Source organism: Otolemur garnettii, unplaced genomic scaffold (genome assembly GCF_000181295.1).
Source record: "Otolemur garnettii isolate 467f Iridium unplaced genomic scaffold, OtoGar3 scaffold00106, whole genome shotgun sequence".
Classification (NCBI taxonomy): domain Eukaryota; kingdom Metazoa; phylum Chordata; class Mammalia; order Primates; family Galagidae; genus Otolemur; species Otolemur garnettii.
The window spans coordinates 5,223,315-5,238,027 of NW_003852501.1; the positions used below are offsets into that span (position 1 = coordinate 5,223,315).

The following is a 14,713-nucleotide window of genomic DNA, read 5'->3' on the forward strand; positions in this document are numbered from 1 at the left end:
TTATGTAGCTAAAAATAACAAACAAAAAAACCTGCAAGGAAAAGAAGGGAAGTATTTGGAGAGAGGTTGAGTAAAAGAATAAGGGGTTAGGGGGAGAAGTGGGAAATAGGATAGAGGTATTGTTGGGGTGAGTGGAGTGTCTTTGCTGTTAACAAAATTGCCTGTGTTGAGGGCGCTGTGGCTCACATCTGGAAACCTAGCTCTCTGGGAAGACTATGCTGGTGGATTGCCTGAGCTCAGGAATTAGAGACCAGCCTGAGCAAGAATGAGACCCTGTCTCTACTAAAAATAGAAAACCCAGCCTAGCATCTTGGCAGGTACCTGTAGTTCTAGCTACTCAGGAGGCTGAGGTAGGAGGATCTCTTGAACTCAAAAGAGTTTGAGGTTGCTGTGAGCTATGATGCCACTGCACTCAACCGAGGGCGACAGAATAAGACTCTGTCTCCAAAACAAACAAACGTGTGTTCTGTAGTCATGGACTTGAAAGAGACCTTAGTGGTCATTACATCCTATGTCCTACCTTACAGATGACGAAACTGAGACGGCAAAACATAAAGATTCTCTGCCAGTAGGACTGGGTCTAGAACTCAGGTCTGTTGACTCCCAGACCGTGTGGGAAGGGACATTAGTTCCTTTAAAAACTAATCACTGCTGCTTTAATAACATCAGCACCTGTTGTTTCAGCTTCCACAAGGGAGAAGCGATTAGTTTCTCCTTCATCAAAGCTGAATTTCTGGTGTGTCTGAACCTTGTTTTCTTCCTGACTGCAGCTGTCTAAACCACTAAGGCCGAAGGTTGGATGGAAACACCTTTCTGCTACAGTACAATAAATCACCACACCCCAAGAAAGAAAGTGACACGAATCGCCCAGAAAATGGCCAAATTTATTAAGTCTTTTTTGAACTCCATTCCATCTTGGGGCAGAAGCCTGGAGCCCAGCCGGTCAGACCCAGCCGCAGGCGTGTGAGCACTGCCACCATCATCGCAGATCATCCTTGCCTGGGCTGGAGACCAACGGTGCGGCAACTTGAGAGACAGTTCAACTGAGCGGTGATTTCATGACCTGTAAAATGGACAGTAATTATAATCCTTTGGGAAGTTCTGAGAATCAAACCAAAGGTTGAATACGAAAGATCTTCACTAAGCAAGTTTAGTTTGCTCTCATTATTACTGCAGTTGCGTTAGCAAGGCCAGGTCTGCCTATGTTTTTAACCGCGCCCCCATCGGTGTCCCAAAGTGCAGGGCTGTCCGGTGTCTCGGGGCGCCCAGAAGCGGAGGGGAGCCCGTGCAGCACGCATGCGCGCCGGGGGAGCCGCGGGCCCCTCATAAGAGCGCGGCGCAGCGCGGCTGAGCCGACTCGGAGCTGGCCGGGCGCCGCACTCGGCTTCCCCGTAACCCGGAGGACTGAAACTTCCGTGGGAGGCTCCCCCGGGCGCACACCTCCCGCGGGCGCAACGGCGAGGCGGGGAGGCGGACCCAGGTTGCCGGGAACCGGTAGGACCACGCTGCAGCCGGGAGGCGGAGAAGGGGAGCCTGAGCGAGCGGCTCGCCTGGATCCTCGCCCAGCAGCAGCCGCGGCCGCCGCCAGCCGGGCAGGCTCCGGGGAGTGCGGCTGGGGGCGTGCCCCACCCTCGCCCGCGTCCGGGACGCTCCCAGGGTCGGAACCGCTCCCGCGGGGACGTGCGCCGGGAACCTTGGCCGTCGGCCCTGCCGACTGGAGCGTCGGGGCTGTAGCCCCGAGGGCTGCCCGGGCGGCGTGGCTGGAGCCATGCGGACCGAGTTCGCGGCTGAGGAGGCTGAGCGCGGCCGGCCGCTGCACTTGCTGCCCAGAGCCCTGCGCGCGCTGCCTGCCTTCCTCGCCCCTTCTCGCCACTGGAGAGGAGAATAAAGTAGGCAAGACGCGCTCCCACTGTCGCGTGGGACCCCGGGGCTTAAACCTTGCCACAGAGACCTGCCCCCAAGTCCTCAGCACCGTGCCCAGCGGTCATCCGGCTCGGGTAAGCGTCCCCTTAGGGGATGTACGAGGAGGGCCTTGCCGCGGGTGACGCGTCCAGGGGCTGCGGGACGGCAGCCCTCGGGGCTCTCTGAGTCTGCACCCCGAGAGTTTCGTCCGCGACTGCCACTCTTAAGGCAAGCCCTATTGGGGACTGCGCCATCCGGCTGAAGAAGAGAATGGCTTAGGAGCCTCTGGCCCTGTAGCCCGGGGTCGTCTGCTCCTGGACGTCGCGGCGGAAGGGAGTTGCCGGTGCGGAAAGCATTTTGAGACAGAGAGGAAGCCCGGGGTCGCCGGGGCCGCAACTTCTGGGAGACTGCTCTGTGCCCTCTGGAGACGCTCCGCCCGCGCCCAGGGTGGTGCCATGTGGGGCGGACGCCGTTCGTTCGCCGCCTCCTCCCGGAACGCGGCTTGGCTCCTGCAGCTGCTGCTGGCGGCGCTGCTGGCTCTGGGGGCGTGGGCCAGCGGCGAGTACTGCCACGGCTGGCTGGACGCGCAGGGCGTCTGGCGGATCGGCTTCCAGTGCCCTGAGCGCTTCGACGGCGGCGACGCCACCATCTGCTGTGGCAGCTGTGCGTTGCGCTACTGCTGCTCCAGCGCGGAGGCGCGTCTGGACCAGGGTGGCTGCGATAACGACCGCCAGCAGGGCGGGGGCGAGCCTGGCCGAGCAGACAAAGACGGCCCGGACGGCTCAGCAGGTAAGGCGGCCTTGTGACCACAGGGAGGACCTGGGAGGTTGGAGAGGGGAAGGGAATTAGAAGCACTGGCATTTTAGCAAAGGGCCTCAGACCAGGAGGCGGAGCCTGCGTTCTAGCCCATTCATTAATTTGTGCATGGGTCACTAATTCAACCTCCCTGGGCCTCAGTTTCCCCTGTCAGCTAAAGGTTGGATTGGCGTGGGTTTTCCAAAGAAAATCACACACCTAAGGCAGTGTGGGCCACAGTCAGCTCCCGCATTGCTTTTGTCCAGGGTCCTCTGCCCCTCTGGTACCTCCTGTCTCCGTAGGAGTTGATGCCTTGGGGGTACCTTAGGAAGGGCCGTATCCAAGAGGACCTGGGAGGGGTGCTTCCTGGAAGGTTCCTGAGAAGGAACAGCTCCTCAGGGCTGTCCCATGAGTGATGCCCTATACTGCGCTCTGGGGGAGTCAAACCCTCCCATACTCGGATTACGGGGCAGCACCTTTCCCCTGCCACAGCCTGGGCCTTACCATGGGAGGCATAGTAGGTGTAACGTCCAAGCTGTGCCCAACCTTGCTCTTTGTGGCTTTGACTTTTTTAAAAATTATATATATTTTTTCAAATTGCCAAAGCTGAACATAAATCCATGAAAGAATTTGGTAGATTGCACTTCTGCCACACTTGAGAAACCTTTCCAGACTGCCTCCTTGGAGGGTCTGCAAAGTGTGTGTGTGTGTATTTAGTTCTGGGATGGGTACGGGTAGGAGGTAAGAAGTAAAATGCAAACATGTCCCAGAGGGGGCGTCTCCTTTTTCTGCAGCCCTGTTGTGTTGTGTTAACTAGAGGACTTTCACCAGCACCTTGCTGCCCAAAAATGAACTGCCTGTGCTTTGGCCTGGTGCATTTGCAGAGCTGCCTCCAGGGGCCTGGTGAGAGACAGCTCTTTTCAGCGCCTTTCCCTTTGCAGTCAAGCATTTTATTAGCATGCTACTCCTATTGTTCCACTGCCTTGAATCTGAAGAGAGGAGAACTGAGGGTAATTCCAGAAGAGGTGCCTTCTTAAAACGTAAGCTTAGCCCTGCAGAGTGTGTGGCCGCGGAATAAAGCCTTGAAAAATGAGCCAAAGTCTGAACTGCTACAATGCAGTGTCTGTTAAGTTGGGCTCATTAGTGGTCTTTTATAAAGTTGGGATGGCTTTGGACAAATCAGTAGCCAACAGACATCTCATGATGCCCTGCATAGTGTGCATGGGTGCCTTCTTCATTCCACTTGCAAACTCTTCCCCTGAAACTCTATTCCTTTCACTATTCCTTTCACTTCTCTTCTGCAGTGCAGAAAGACAGCATGCCTAATTAATCCTGGGGGCTTATAGTAGTATTGCATTCTTTACCCCCGTGTGGTTATTTACACTTCTAATTAAAAATCCTGGAAAGAGAACAGTTATTTCTCCACAAAACTCATTATATGGACTAATACTTATTTCAGCTACTTTCTGCTATAATGTTTGGTATATATTTTTCTGTTTTATTATTATTTGTTTACCTCTTGGTAATATAGGGAGGGCTGGTGTCATAATTTAGAGAATTTATGGCATGCCTAGGAAAAAGTCCTGCATCAACTTCTCCGGTGAGCCACAGTTAGCCGGAAGTGATGGTGTAATTAGAGCGGTGCTGCTGCTGGGAACCAGCCCTGCTAAAAAGTGCTATATATAGAATTCACTCTCTATTGAAACTCCAGGAAATCTTGCACTGTCAGCCTTTAGTTAAATACCTATAAAGTATGTTTTACTAATAAGACATTATTTCTCCATGATACCATGCAGTGCTCTATTTTAAATCTGCTGCCTCCAGAAATGCCAGAATAGTCAGGAGGAGCATAATTAGAAAGCCCCCTGCTCTACTGGACAGTCAAAGAGTATTCATAAATCTGACCTCAAATCACTGGAGCCCTTTCCTAAAATGCTGCCCTGTCCAAGTCTTCACTGGCATGGTGCTTTGCCATGACCTCCAGTAAGACCCAATCCGGCCCTATCCTCATGTATTTTCCCGAAACATAGTCAGGGAGATGAGCCAAGAACACATCAGAAAACACAGGATCTCGGTAACCCAGGGTGGAATTCCACTGAAGTGGCTCAGAGGCATCCATCCTGCCCCCTTTTCTCACCTGACTCCGCCCCCATCAGCCTGTGTGTTGAGTTTCTAAAGCCTTGTGCTGCTATTCCCATAGCTCTCAAAGATTTTTTTTTAAAGAAAATAATTTTTAAATGGAGTTTGCTACTAGTTTAAGTGAAGTTTTCACTTTTTAGAAGAAGGCCCCCCTGTTAAGTATGGCGACCATTGCTTTCTGCTCTGCAGACTGGCCTTCATGGCTCGTGGGGGAGGCTCTCCTACCTGAAACAAATGTCTTGTTGCTCCATTGTTACACATAGGGTACTGTGTGTAACAGCCTTGAATGACCCCCCTCCACCACCGCCACACAGACCCTTCTCTCCACCCTTCAGTGCCCCACCCGAACCTCCCTGCTTCTGCAGGGCAGATGTGTGTGGAGTTGTTTTCCCCTTTCTTTGACCTTACTTTGCTTCTTAAAAATGGTAGTAGCTTAGAGTCTGACCTAAATTTTTGACTTACCTTGTGGTGGGGGAGGAACTTGGTAAAAATAAATTTTTAAGGAATACAAAAAGACTTTTAAATAATTTAAACTAATACTTACTATGCAAGTGCTACAACTAGCTAGTAGGGCAGACCTAAGCTGGGCCATTCAGATACTGTAGGAGGTCTAGAGCTGTACCAATCTTAACATAAGAAACCCTTATTCTCACTCAGTTGAGTAGTCTGCCTCAATCCATATTGCAGTTGATGAGTCCAACTGTAAATATGGACAGTTTTGCTTCTAGGGGCTGATCTGTCGTGTCTGTAGGTCCTTTCCTTGGTAAAGGACCAGTGCATCTTGTGGGCTACTAATATGTGAACAAACTAGCCCAGCTGAGGTCCCTTGATGTTGGGCATCAGTGTTGATCATTCATTCATTCATTCATTGCCACTGCCAAGTAAATCAATGTGTCTTTGTCCTTTTCTTCAGTGCCCATCTACGTGCCATTCCTCATTGTTGGCTCCGTGTTTGTCGCCTTTATAATCCTGGGCTCCCTTGTGGCAGCCTGTTGCTGCCGATGTCTCCGGCCAAAGCAGGAGCCCCAGCAGAGCCGAGCCCCAGGAGGCAACCGCTTGATGGAGACCATCCCCATGATCCCCAGCGCCAGCACTTCCCGGGGCTCATCCTCCCGCCAGTCCAGCACAGCAGCCAGCTCCAGCTCCAGTGCCAACTCTGGGGCCCGGGCCCCCCCAACAAGGTCACAGACCAACTGTTGCTTGCCCGAGGGGACCATGAACAATGTGTATGTCAACATGCCCACGAATTTCTCCGTGCTGAACTGTCAGCAGGCGACACAGATTGTGCCACATCAGGGACAGTATCTGCATCCCCCGTATGTGGGGTATACAGTGCAGCATGACTCTGTGCCCTTGACCCCCGTGCCCCCTTTCATGGACAGCCTGCAGCCTGGGTATAGGCAGATTCAGTCCCCCTTCCCCCACACGAATAGCGAGCAGAAGATGTACCCAGCAGTGACCGTGTAACTCAAAGTCACCGGCCAGACTGAGAGGAACCCAGGGCTGCATTCCCAAGGTGGAAGTCCATGGCTTTGGGATGGCTTCATTGACCCCCAGTGTGTGTGAAAACTTCTCCCAATTAGCATTTCTGGATTTTTCATCCCAGCATGTGGTTGATTGATGATGAGAAAACAGCCTCATCTGGAGATGCCTGGGTTGTTGCTGATGAGTCTAGGATAAATGTTATGAGTCCTAAGTGCCCTTGAGGTGGGGTTGTCAGAAGAATTTTATAACTGGTAGCTTAAGCATTTTTATTATGTCACCGTTATTATTGCTGTCTTGGTTTTTGACCATACGAGATCAAAATACTGGGCCTTTTTTTTAATGAGCATCCAGGATTGAAAGGAAGATGTAAATAGTACAATTATTGTAAAAGGAGACCAGTTTGAATTCAATGAGATTAAGCATCAGTCTGAGTATTTCACAGGCACATCTTAACTTCATTGTAAAATTGTGTGTGTATGTATATATATAGTCTATTTTTGTGCTTTTTGAGGCCTATTTTGTGCTTTCTTACCTTGTGTAGAGATTTTATTACAAAGTGTTTTCTACGTTAAAAAGAGACTGAAAGAAATTGTACAGTGACCCAATGAAGACACTTCATAACTCTGGGATTATTTCAGATGTGAAGTAGTGGGTGGCATAGTAATAAAACCATTCATCCCCTTCTTGATTGTATCTCAATTTTTTGACTTTACAGTAACATCTGATGAGTAATTGAATGTTTTTTATATTGAAATCATAAACTATTGCCTACTACCCTCTGAGCTACTTTTAATTTTGTCATGTGCTATGGTTTAGCATTTCATTCTGTTTGGTTTTCAGATCCCTATATCTGTATAATGCTGAATGCAAGTAATTACTGGAGTTATAAATGAATATCAGTGTTTCTGCCTAAATCTGATAAAACATTTTCTTGGTTTGTTTATAAAAATTCAGAGAAGTGCATTATGAAGTATATAGCTCCTCAGTCATAATAGGAAAGATGGGATAAAATTTAAACCACAGATATAATGTACTTTGTAAGTCACAAGGCTTTTTATACTCTTGTTATCAAAATGGTTTATTTTTCAGGCAACAGGGACTATTAAGTGAAGATAAAAGCTTTTTAATGAAATACTACCTTTCTTTCCCCCACAGTTCTTGTTTTCCTCTTTTTCAGGCCTCAACAAGCACTATATTCATTGCCAATGTTCTGAATTATCAAATTCAAGTGAATTTATTTGTATATTGTTTACTTATAAAAAGGATAACTTTAAATATATGCAAGTAAATTTCCAACTGCTAGCAAAACCAAGATTTTGTAATTAAAAAATCATTGTATAGTATGGTCTTTTACACATTTATATCTATAGATAATCACCATCTTTCTATCCTTACCAATCTGTCTCATGACTGAATAATGTAAAATCATTGTCGACAAATTGATATCAGCAAAGATAATTTTTTAATAACCAAAGACAGAGGAAAATCATTTTACTTATTAATAAAATATTTTGTGATGTGAGTTCCTAGAGGAATTGTTTTTCTTTCATTTTCATTGTACTTGATAATTTTTCAAATGGTCCAGTAAACCTGTTAATGGAATAAAATTGCCGAATGTCATCAATATTGCTATCATATCCAAGAGCCCACTTTTCAAAGTAATCAACACCGGAGAAGATTACAGGCATGCTCTGTGAGTCACAGTATTGTTTTACATATCCCACAGGAAATGTTGGCACCACAAGAAGAATTCTTTTGGGATCATTATATTAGGAAGCTAATGGGCATTCCTTATCTTGTCTTTCATGGAATATTCCTGCTTACCTCAGGAAGCAAAACTCCTAGAACCACGGAGTTGAAAGGGACCTCAAAGATCACCCAGTCTAGGAGTTGGCAAACTTTTCTGGTAAATAGAGACTATGCATTTTAGGTTTTGCAAGCTGTGTGGCATCTCACAGCTATTCAGGTCAGCAGCACTATCGCTAAAGTAGCCATAGATAACACATGAACAAATGAGCAAGGTCATGTTCCAATAAAGCCTTATTTATAGAAACTGAAATTTGAATTTCACATAATTTACACATTGCAAAACATTCTTTCCATTTTTTTCCTCCAACTATTTTAAAATGTGAAAACCATTCTACCTTCCAGTGCTATACAAAGTAGGCAATGAGCTGGATTTGGCCAGCAGGCCATAGTTTGCCAGTCCATAAATGAGTCCTCCCTTACTGGACACAGGAGTAGCCTCTGTGACATTCTTGGTAGCCTTTTTTAAACAGAGGGATGGAGAATTCTGCATTTTCTTATACAACATTGTCTGATTTTTCCTCCTTTTTTATGGAGTAATTAAATTCCATGATTAAAGCAAAAGTGCACTTTAGTAAATGAGTGAGTTTTTCATTTTAGTGAATTCTACTTGGTCTTTCCAAAAATATAACATCATTGCAAGCAACCTCAGATTAGGCGAACGATGGAGAAACTAAGCTAGCAAAGGAAAAAGTTCTACCACTTGGATTAAGGTTACTTTATTGGCTGTCATAAAATATAAAAATCAGAACCTAAAAAGTATAATTTTCACCCTGCAGAAATATTCTAAATATTGTCAACAAAAAAGGGGAGCATTTACAGATTGAAAAATTGTTTGCTGCTGCAAATTTTCTGCTATATCTAAATTTGTTGTGTCAATTTATAATAGTTCCAGGGGATTCTGTATCCCTGCTGACAGGCGAGAAAATCAGACCCTTAGGTTGCAAGAAAGAAGGAACTAACCAGCTCTTTGTGTCTATGGAAGAGTGTGGAAACTATGTGTCTATCATTTCTGCTACAGCTGGAAAAGTTACAATTTTAAAATAGCATTAATATCCAAAGGGGGGAGAATACCATTAAGACAATTATGTTTAGAGTTAGCATGTTTACATCCATTTCTGATTAAGTTCTCACAAACTGGACTAATGGAATAATTGATTTGTTACATTTACCATGAGTTCAGACTTTCCAGATTGTGCAGTTTTATTTCACAAGCTCGACAACCCCTTATTTTCTCCTTGTTTTGTTACAGATGAGGATTCAAGTTCCCTTAGGAAGCATTGCCTGAAGAAAGCAGGGAGGTTAGAACAAAATTGGTGATGAAAGTCAGGTCATAATGCTCATAAAAGCACTGAACACAGGAAAGAAAGTTTGAATGATGCTAAAAGTTGACATCGTAAAGGGGTCAGAGTGCTCCGTTCCCATCTCAGTGCGGCCCCCTACCTGGTAACAACACTGAAAGTGACAGGCCTTCTTTTTCTAAAAGCTTTGTCTCTGTTTCCTGCAGATTCACAGTAGGTTTTTGCTAAGAGCTCAAGTCTCCATATTATACACACAGAGATTTGTTCAAGTGGGTCAGCAGTTGAAATTAATGAACAGTATGCTTGCTTTGTGTTGCCTGAGCTTAAATGCAGGAGTTGGTGTGTTTGCTTTTGAGTGGACTTCAGAACTGAGACTTCTTACTCACTCAGCCTGGGCTTCCACCAGGCTGTCAGAATGGCATCATTAAAACAGACAGTGTCCGCCTTACTAGTGGCCAGGGAAGACTCAACTCCTGGTACATGCACTGGGAGGAGTCACGGGGATCTGGGGAGATGGTGACAGTGGGCAGACAGAGGAGCGTCAGACTGACCCTGTCAGTCCTTAGGCTAGAAAAGAAGCATCTGGGATGGTACCTGTGGCTCAAAGGAGTAGGTCGCTGGCCCCATATGCCGGAAGTGGCGGGTTCAAACCCAGCCTCAGCCAAAAACCGGACATATCAGTAGTAAGGGCTCACTGAACTTTCTAGGATTTTGAAAATGCGGCCACTTCCCTATTTTGCTTATTCTCTTGCCTCTTAAGCAGGACAATGGAAGCCTCTGAGGAAGCTACATAATCTTACAGTGGTGCTGATCTTGAGCAGAAGAATTCCCAGGCATGGAGTGGGTGGTGGCATTGGTTTTAAACATGCCACGACGTTGGCTGACTCTCTGGAGCTTGCCACAGAAGGGATGGGAAGACCTAGGTCTGGGAATGGGCCTGGCCACTACAGAACATACCCTTTGTGCTCAACTTTAGAGTATGTTTTATGTGCAGAAATATTGCAAGACAAGAAGCACGCATACAAATGAGAACACCATCCCTCATCATTCAACCTCAATCCTCCTTTCTTTCTGCTTGCTTAGATGGTATAGCCTTGAGGACATGACTTTGTTCCCTTTCTCTCTCTCTTTATATATAACCCATAACCCCACACCACCATGTCAGAATAACTTTGAGGTAAAATTATTGCTTTAAGTATGGTTTTGCTGTCAGAGTCATTTTGCTGTTTACAGTTAAATCTTCATAATGCCGTCAACATTTACAGCCCTACTTGAAGGACCCAGCTATACTCAATTCAAGAATAAGAAATTTAGAAATTTAGCTAGGTATGGCAGCTCACTGTCGGAGGCTGAGGAGGAAGAATTGCTTGAGCTCATGAGTTCAGGACTTACTTGAGCAAGAGCGAGACCCCCTCAACTCATAAACAAACAAACAAACAAAAAACCAGCTGGGCACTGCAAGGAGCACCTGTAATCCCAGTGGCTTCTGGAGATTGCAGTGAGCTATGACACCATTGCACTTTGCTCAGGATATAGGGTGGGACTCTGTCTCAACAAAAAAAAAAAAAGAAAGAAAAAAAATTTAAAAACAATTTTTTAAATTTCAGATTAATATAGGGCATATACAATTAGGAACATTGTTTGGATTTGTTAGGTAAAGTCCAAGTTGCAGTTGAACCCTTCACCCAAGAGGTGTGCCATATACACCTTACACTGTGCCCGATAGATGAGAGATTACCACACCTCCTCCCCCAAACCCCTTCTTGAATTGAAATGTGTTTTTCTCTCCTGTGGGGCTGTAGTTGTTCATCTACTAGTTTTATATTAACATTGAGTATCCTAGATGGTTGCTTTCCCTGTCTTGTGATATTTTACATAAAAAGATGTTCTCCAAATCCTTCCAGGTAAATACAAAAGATGTGAAGTTTCCATTTTTCTTTATGGCTGAAGTGTATTCTGTGGTATACACATACCACAGTTTATCCATCCATGGGCTGATGTGGGTTGTTTCCACATCTTTGCAATTGTGAATTGAGCTGCTATAAACATTCACATGCAAATGTCCCTATAGCCTTTCTGGAAAGAAGTATAGAGAATCCTCAAAGAGCTAAAATAGATCTTCCACTTAATCTCACAATTCCAATACTAGGTATCTATCCTTCTAATGATGGCAGCCTGAAGACCAGCAAATTTAAACATAAAAATGTGCATCTTAATTTTAACCATCTTGAAGTGTAGATCTTCCCCTTTAGCAAAATCATAGCTTACATAGTACATTATTTACTCTGGAGTCTAACAGCTGGAGAAGACTGATTGCCATTTATAGTGTGTCTATAAAATTACCACGTGTGTACACATACATGTATAGGGTGATCACAGGGAAATTTAAAACAGAAAAAGTTATAAGAGACTCTCATCCAAGACTGACTTTCTAAGAAAGAAGTATGTTTGCAATACTCAGCTTTAGTTGGTTCTATCAAACCTCCTCTGAAGTTGGATATATGGACCTGAGTTAGAGCTTATCCTTGTGGTGTGGCCTTTGATTCACAGTCTGCGTCTCTGACTCTCAGAGTGTTCTCTGCAAAGAGGAATAATAACACCCACCTCCTAGGGTCAGTGTGGGGACTAAGGATATAACCTAGCCCAGTGCCAGTGACAACAAATAGATTTTTATAACCAATGTGTAATTTAACTTCTTTGTAGACATTTTTAACTTGTCCAATTTAGAGAAATATATAAACTTATAGTGACGAAATACCTGAAAGATACAGAGATCCTTTTAGCAAAATGTCCTAGTTAAGGAGATTTTTCTTATTTTTATTTCAATAATGAATTGATAGTGTTTAACCTGGGATAGGCTAAATTTCTTGTTTTTAGGTTGCCTAAGAGACTTGTAGGAATCGGTCCTCTCTGTCCTGGAACCCACACCACTCTCTGCGATGCTGTAAGCAGTCTCTTCTTGTTTCTCTGCACTCTTGCTTCTGAAATTCACAAGTTAGCTTTCTAAGTAGGCGTGGCAACTCCTCCCAAGTCCTACTAAGCCACCAATTTGGCATATCTCTGAACAGTAAAGTATAAATTTCTTTCTTTCTTTTTTTTTTTTTTTTTGAGACAGAATCTCACTCTGTTGCCCCAGTATAGTTCACAGCAACCTCAAATTCCTGGGTTCAAGCGATCCTCTGTCTCAGACTCTAGAGTATCTGGGACTATAGGCACCAACCACAACGCCTGGCTAATTTTTTCTATTTTTAGTAGAGACAGGGTCTCACTCTTGCTCAGGCTGGTCTTGAACTTCTGAATTTAAGTCATCCTCCTGCCTTAGCCTCCTAAGAGTGGTAGGATTATAGGAGTGAGCTATGGTTCTTGGCCTCACAAACCTTGAATCTGTAGCTCAGATCAAGAGAGGGAAAATCCAGTTGATAGGTCTCTTTAAAGGTACGTGCTCCTCCCACCTCTGTCTCCAGGGATGAACTTCATATAGACAGAATCACACAGTGTGCATTTTCTTGTGTCTGGTCATACAAAGAATGATGGTTGTTGAATGGAGCAGTAGTTTGGCCCTTTTCATCACTGTCTTGTATCCCATTTTATGACTGTGTCATGGGTCCTCAAACTTTTTAAACAGGAAGCCAGTTCACTGTCCCTCAGACCGTTGGAGGGCTGGACTGTGGGCCCCGGGACGAGTCGGCTGCTGAGCAGGACAGGCAGCGGTGGCAAAAACCCCCAGCAGGCCATAAATGTCCTAGGCGGGCCTCATGTGACCCGCGGGCCATAGTTTGAGGACACCTGGACTACATCATAAATTTTTAGCCACTATGCTATTGATGGACATTTGGGTTACTTTCAGCTTTGTGCTATTTGAAATAATGACAAGAGGAACCTTTAAAAACACCCATATTGGTAAACATAAGTACTCGATTCTCTTGTGGAATTCCAAGAGTGCTCTTGCTGCATCATAGGATATACGCATAGTATCTGATGATACTATGGCCATCATCAGATCAGTTACTTTGACAGAGAAAAACTGTATGAGAAAATGGTCAAACAGATGTTGGAAAACTGAATGTTCTCTGAAAGTGACCATGCTGAGGTAATGCAGAGATAGTCAATGCCAGAAAGCAGTTACTAACTGAAGGGCAGAGGGCACAAAGAGAAGAGTTCGGGGCTATTAGAATCTAATAGCTTGGCCAGGTACGGTAGCTCACTCCTGTAACCCTAGGGCTCTGTGTGGCTGAGTGGGTAGATAGCCCGAGCTCAGGAGTTTGAGACCAGCCTGAGCTAAGTGAAATCCCTTCTCTACTAAAACCAGAAAAGCTATTCCCACATTGTGGCTTGCACCTATAGTCCCAGCTACTCAGGAGGCAGAGACTTGAGCCCAGGAATTTGAGGTTTCTGTAGCTATGATGCCATGGGACTCTACCCAGGGCCACAAAGTGAGACTCAGTCTCAAAAAAAACAAAAAACAAAAAACCTAGTAGCTTAAAGAAAGGGCCCTGGTATTCAGGGAGGAGCTCTTTGTGGTTAGTGCTGGTGCCCCATGGCAACATAGTGAGATTGGTCCTGGGAATGGGGGGGAAAAAGGAAGAAAAAAGACGGAACACTGGTACCAAGTGCGGCCGAGTGAAGACTAGAACTGTGCAAACGCTGAGAGGACGGAGCAGCACGCCCCTCTTCCTTCTCCAGATGGAAGTCTACTGTCAGATTCTGGCATGCGGCCAGCAGGGAAGGGGGAGCCCCAACTCCCAGGGGCAGCGTCTCAGCATGGCCCAGCCTGCTGTGTATGGAAGGAAGAGGCAGGGAGTCAGTAACTGGCACTGTCCAAGAGCCTCTGCCTTGCCACCTGACTACTTCTGATGCCATTCTTCATCCTTCTGGTGTGTGTGTGCCTTGAAATGTACTAGAAGTACTTGTAAAGTCAGTGACTAAACTTAAAGATGGCATCTCATTTAAATGCAGAAATTTAAATTGTATACTCCACCAGCACGGAGTTTGAGAGCTTTCCCTGGGCAGTGAAGGGAAAGTGAAGACTTTACAGGCATCGTTACTGAGGCCCAGTATATATATAGATAGACATATATAGATATATATATATTTTTAATTAAATCATAGCTATGTACATTAATACAGTCATGGGGTATGGTGTGCTGTTTTTATATACAATTTAAAATATTTTCATCAAACTGGTTAACAGCCTTCATGTCATTTTCTTAGTTATTGTGTTAAGACATTTATATTCTCCATTCAGAAAGATTCACATGTACCCTTATAGGATGAACCATAGGCTT

The 14,713-nt window shown here is 45.4% G+C and overlaps 1 protein-coding gene across 1 annotated transcript; it reads left to right on the top strand.

Moving 5' to 3' along the window:
* The first annotated feature begins 2,014 nt into the window (after window positions 1–2,014).
* SHISA2 (shisa family member 2) lies at window positions 2,015–7,597 on the top strand. The gene is made up of 2 exons (XM_003796708.2): window positions 2,015–2,691; window positions 5,750–7,597. Exons 1-2 carry the CDS (start codon window positions 2,358–2,360, stop codon window positions 6,301–6,303), a joined length of 888 nt encoding a protein of 295 aa, XP_003796756.1. The 5' UTR covers window positions 2,015–2,357; the 3' UTR covers window positions 6,304–7,597.
* Window positions 7,598–14,713: the final 7,116 nt, after the last annotated feature.